The following is a 5841-nucleotide window of genomic DNA, read 5'->3' as shown; positions in this document are numbered from 1 at the left end:
TGACGTCAGCACGGCCAGGCGAGGATTGATGGGGCCGCTGGCCAATCGGGTGACTGGTGGGGGGGGCAGGTGCTGCGGGGGGGTGGGGGTGGGAACCAATGGGACCGGAGAGCAGGGTTGGGAGAAGGTGTTAGGGCTTTTTCCCCTGACTGCAATCTGGGGGGGCAAGGGAACTGCGGGGGCTGGGGAGGAAGCTGGAAAGCCGTAGAGGGGGTGGGAAAAAAGAAGGCCATGGGGAGAATGAAGAAGCGAGATGCCCGGGGGTGGGGAGAGGAGACGTCAACGGAGACCTGAGGGAGGCGAGGAGGGACAGCATCCACGTCACCCCACCACCACCATCACCAACTCTGCATTAACCTCTTTTCACAGCTCATTCCATCAGCAAGTCCCCGCTGGGTGCCTCCTGGGAACCTCGCAGTCAAACCCACCACCTGACCCCAACCTATGCTAGCATTTCATTTCCCAGCCGCAGGTCTCTGAGGAAGCCACGGGGTGGGCAGCCGGGCCGTGGACCCGGCTCTGGGACCGGAGGAAGAGCGAGATATTTGCGCTCACCCTCCCTCACCCGCTCGCCCCAAATTTCCCACCTTAAACCCTGATGAACCAGCCCAGTTGGTTCTGAAGCCAGGGAGGCTGGTGGGTTCGAGAGGCAAAGAAGAGTGCGCGTCGGGGAGAGGGGGCAGGGAGTGCGGGGCGGGGCACACAGTAATTGAGGCGCACCGCCCCCCGCAATGGGAGTACATCTGGTAAGCGTGGGCTGGCCAACGGCTGGGGACGCGGGTGGCTGACGGTACCATCAGTGACTCCAAAAGGAGAGGGGAACCTCTGGGTCCCAAGCCAAAGCGCGTAGAATTCTCCCGAACAGCCAAGCGACTCCTCCCTCACCTTCTGCTCCAGCCAGACTTTGTCAGGCCGCTGACGGCCCCCTCCGCAGTTTCTCTGCCCCCCTCTTAATGCTCCTATAGGACAGAGTCTGGAAAGCCAGTGTCGGGGGCCCCAGCTCAGCGACGCTGTCTGAGGGAGCTGTAGGGGCCAGCGCTAGAGGATTTTCCTCACTGGGGCTCCCGGCCAGCTGGCTGTCCCCCCTTCTTTCCCCACCTCCTCCCCCTCATACCTTTCGGGATCCCCGACTCACTCCAAGATCTCAGGATATTGTTAGAACTCACCCTTGGGTGAGTCTGAAAGGGCGCCCCCCTCCACCCAGCAAGACCAGCTCCCCCCCAGGAGAGGCTGCCTCTGGAGTCTCAGGACGGTTCCCAAACCTGCCGGAAATGGGCTGAAAGCCAAAACTGACCTTCGGGAAGGCTCAAGTGTAGCCTGACCGACAGCCCCAGATCCTGGTCCAGGTTCCTTCCTCAGGAAAAGCCGAGGTCAGGCAAAAACTTGCCAAGTCCCTGCCCCTCTGTGGAGCTGCAGACACCAGCCTCACACTCATCACCGGGGCGGGGGGGGGGGGGGGGGGGGGGGGGGGGGGAGGGAGTCTGGCAGGAGCTCTTACTGCAACAGGGCCTCAGCTCTATAAAAACCCTGGTAGCACAGACCTTACACAAGCTGCCTCTGTGTGTGCAGAGGCTGGCCAGGAGTCTCCCAGCCCCACCTGTCGGATGACACCCCCTCCCTCCTTGCCCTGCCCCCTCTATTCTCCTGAAATCTTGACCTCCACCTTGGCCAGCCTGGACCATGCCTCCCAACCTCACCGGCTACTACTGCTTTGTCTCGCAGAAGAACTTGGAGAGCTACCTGCAAGCTCTAAGTAACCGCCTCACCCCTCCCGAGGCCTTTCACTCCCGTTCTCCCCTCTCCCTTCCTGCCTCCAGTCCCATTGAGGAGGGGGGATGCGAGGGTCCGACATCGTGGAAAGGTTGGGGGTCGGGGGGCTGGGCTCCTCTTCTAGCCAGGGGCATTGCTAGGAAGGAGTAAATCCACAGTCCCAGACCCAGCCCAGGGGATGCTCCCAGCTCCAGGCTGCTGCTGCGGGTGGAGGAGGCCCTGGCCAGCTGGCTAAAAGGACCCTTGTCCTAAGAGGACAGCCTCTGTAGACATCAACATGGCTCTGCGGAAGATCGCGCCGCTGCTCAAGCCAGATGAGGAGACTGACCATCGGGGCAACCACGTGACAGTGAAGACCCTCAGCACCTTCCGAAACTAAGCTCTGGAATTCGAGGTGGGAGTGGAGTTTGAGGAGGACTTGAGGATCACGGAGGGACGGAAGCTCCAGGTACCTTTTCTCAGGCTGGCGGGGAGGGGGTGTGGATGGGCAGGGGGCACTTAACAGAGTGGGGCAAAATAAAGTGACCTTTCCCATCCAGAGCCGGGAAGTGATGACCACAGCAGGCTACGAAGTCCCTGGGATAGCAGGCTCCTGATGTCACCCACCCAGCCCCCACTCCCTCCACCTTCTCCCCTGCCCCCTCTTAGCACCAGCCAACAGGGCAAAAGGGGCAGGTCACCCTCAGGCCAATGAGCGAACATGTGCTCACCCTCTAGCCTGTGACCCTGCGGACACCACAGTCTCTCTTCCCTCAGCCTCTTTAACTCCACTCTGGTGCAGTCCTTTCTGCTTCTTACGTGTTCCTTTTGGCCTCCTTTGCAGACCCTAGTTCCCCTATTAATCCCTTAAACTGGGAATTTCCCCCCAGTATTTTGTTCTTGACCTTCTCTCTCTTGTCTGTATACTATCCACGGGCTAAATCATCTACACCCATGTGTTCGGTTACCATCTATAAACTGCCTTGGACACAGATTCTCCCGCCAGAGGCACCACCTGAGCTCCAGGGCGGAGTTTCAACTGCCTGCAAAATGTTTCCATCTGCATGCCCCAAGGTCAAACCCAAAGTTCTGATCTTCCTACACAAACCTATTCCTGCTTTTATATTTACCGTCTCCATCAATGTCAACAACCAGCAGGACCAAGTCATTACCTTGTGTTGGTCCTGCCGGCTGTTGTCACAATCATTACCTTGTGTTCCCTTACCTCCATGCTCCCAACACGTGCACGTGTGTGCACACACACACGCATGCACACGTGCACCACATGTAATTGGTCAGGAAGCCTGTGTAACTTTTCTGTGCTGTCCAGTATGGTAGCTACTAGCCATATACAGATATTGAACATTTGAAATGTGCTATCGGTGTGAAATACACGCTGAATTTTAAAGACAGTACCAAAAAGAGTGCAAAACATCTCAGAAATTTTATATTGATTACATGCTGAAATTATAATATTTTGGATATTTTAGGTTGAATAAAATATATTATTAAAATTAATTTCACCTGTTTCTTTTTGCTTTTCTAATGTGGTTACCAGAAATTTTTATAATTATATATGTGGCTTGCATTTAAGACCTACTATACTTCCATTGAGCATCACTTGTTTACATGGCTCTTATCTGTTCCTTCCTAACCCTTCTCTTTGTCACCACCTTATTTCAGGCCCTCATTTCTCATCTGGTGCCCAGTCTTGACCCTCCTCTAATCCACTCTGCCTACTGTAGCCTCAAGGATCTATCTAAAATGTAAAAATGGGGTTTCCCTGGTGGCGCAGTGGTTGAGAGTCCGCCTGCCGATGCAGGGGACACGGGTTCGTGCCCCGGTCCGGGAGGATCCCACATGCCGCGGAGCGGCTGGGCCTGTGAGCCATGGCCGCTGAGCCTGCGCGTCCAGAGCCTGTGCTCCGCAACAGGAGAAGCCACAGCAGTGAGAGGGCCGCGTACCGCAAAACAAACAAAAAAAAAACCAAAAACTAAATAAAATAAACTGTAAAAGTGACCACGACACTCCCTGACTTAAACCCTTTCAGTGACATTTTGTTACATTCCAGATAAGGGCCATACACTCCACATTTCATCCAAGGGCCTCCACACAAACATACGGGGTTAGAGCCCCTCACAGCTACCTACTCTTCTTTCTTACCTCTACACTGTTTCTATCCTTGCTAGAAAGTTCCCATCATCTCCAATCTAATTCACTGCCTTGAAGACGCACTCCCTCCCCACTCCCACCGTCAACAGTCTTGCCTGGTATCACAGATACCTACCAACTGTTCCTCTATCTGATCAAGATTCTGAGCTCCCTGGGAATTCCTTGGTGGCCCAGTGGTTAGGACTCGCACTTTCACTGCCAGGGCCCTGGGTTCGATCCCTGGTGGGGGAACTAAGATCCCATAAGCCGCGTGGCACGGCCACAAGAACAATCCGTAAGATTCTGAGCTCCTTGTTTAGGGGGGCCTGTCCTATTGGGGGGCCTAACAATGGTGATTGGAAGGTCCAGGCCCACCCAGCTCTGATTTAGGGGGTTGATCCTTCATTCTCAGGGACACTGCAGCTGCCCTCGAGACTGAGAAAAAGGAGAAAGGAGATTCCCTGGTTGGCTCCCAACCAATCTCCCTTCTTTCCCCAAATCTCCTCCAGGTCAGCCAGAAGTGACAGAGAACAAATTCTCCACGCTTCATCCCCTAACCCCCAATTTCACGCCCCCCCATGATCCTGCCTCATCCCTGCTCTGCCCAAATGGTCACTGTCACAAACAGTGACCTTTAGGAGTGGGGGACGGGAGTCCTGGAAGGAAGGGACTGGAGCAAGACAGTGTCTGCTGGAGGCAAAGCAGGCAGCCCAGCCAGAGTGAGCTGGATGCATTTGGGGTGTCCTGCCCCCCAAGTCTTCCTTTATTCCCGCCTTCCCCCATAGACCACTGTCACCTGGGAAGAGGAGCAGCTGGTATGTGTAGAGAAAGGGGAGGTCCCTGACTGGGGCTGGAGACACTGGCTGGAGGGAGACACGTCGTATCTGGTGAGCAGGGTGAGGGCTGGGAGAGGAGACGCAAGTGGGTGTGTCTGAGAGGGGGCCCTCCAGCTAGGATGCATGCCCTTACTCAAATCAAGTCCGTCTGCTACTCCAGCCTCGCCTCCCTTCAAGGAAGGCAACTAAGGAGGGAAAACAGAAGCCCTGGAAAGAGTGGAGAGAGGGAGAAGTGGAGTGGCCAAGGTGGGCCCTGGTTGTAAGTCAGACGCATGTCCATAAATCATGACCAGAGACGTGGAGACTTAGCCACTTCAGTTCCCTGACCCAGCTACCTTCCTTCCTCTGGGGTGGAAAGCTGAGGGTCTGCAACAACGATACAATTCCCCATACATCGAGTGCTCTAGCTGATGCATCCTGAAGGATTCAATGGAGGTCAAGGACCTCGAGAAAGGGGCTCAGCTGGCAAGAACCTTCTCTGTCCTCATCATTCCTACTCTATCCCCAGGAGATGACTGCAAGTGATGCAGTGCATGAGCAGGTCTTCAGGAAGGTCAAATAGCTGGAGAGGAGCTGAGGACCCCCCTGGACCACGGCAGTCCCCAGTCTCCTCTTGTCTGTGTCCCCTTCAAGCCCAGATGGTCCCAGGTCAGCAGTCCCTTTCTCAGGCCACTGACCCTCCCTCTGCATCCCCCCTCCCTCCACCCCATGTTAATCTATAACTTGCAGCCCCCAGGCCAAAGCCCGTTCTTTCTCACACTCCACTGCGCAATAGCGACCTCATATCCAGTTCAAGATCTGGCCTCCTGGATGAGAGAAACAGGCAAAGGGGAAAGGAGCCCAGAGAATAGCAGATCCCCACTCTCTTTCATTCATCTGGCCTCTTATTTTCCATCTAAGAACTCGGCTTTGAGCATTTGAGCATTAGTGGAAACCATACTGGTGGACCTTCTGGAAAAGTGTGACTGGATTCAAGAATTTAAACAGGAGATACTGGGAGAGGTTTTTGGTCCATTTCCTTGTCCGTCTTCTCGAGAAACCTCATGGGCTCAACAGAACCAGGCCCAAGTCATGGCCCCAGCCACACAGAGTTCAACAGACCATG

The 5841-nt window shown here is 55.1% G+C and overlaps 1 protein-coding gene across 1 annotated transcript; it reads left to right on the top strand.

The window, feature by feature from the left end:
- The first annotated feature begins 1497 nt into the window (after window positions 1-1497).
- On the top strand, window positions 1498-5379 carry RBP5 (retinol binding protein 5). The gene is given in 4 exon segments (XM_004279085.3): window positions 1498-1753; window positions 2040-2218; window positions 4686-4787; window positions 5245-5379. Coding segments are annotated over 4 exon segments (408 nt in total). The 5' UTR covers window positions 1498-1680; the 3' UTR covers window positions 5299-5379.
- The last annotated feature ends 462 nt before the right edge of the window (window positions 5380-5841 follow it).

Source organism: Orcinus orca, chromosome 11 (genome assembly GCF_937001465.1).
Source record: "Orcinus orca chromosome 11, mOrcOrc1.1, whole genome shotgun sequence".
NCBI lineage: Eukaryota > Metazoa > Chordata > Mammalia > Artiodactyla > Delphinidae > Orcinus > Orcinus orca.
Note: the sequence above shows the minus strand (reverse complement) of the source record. Positions and strands in the feature narration are given on the sequence as shown.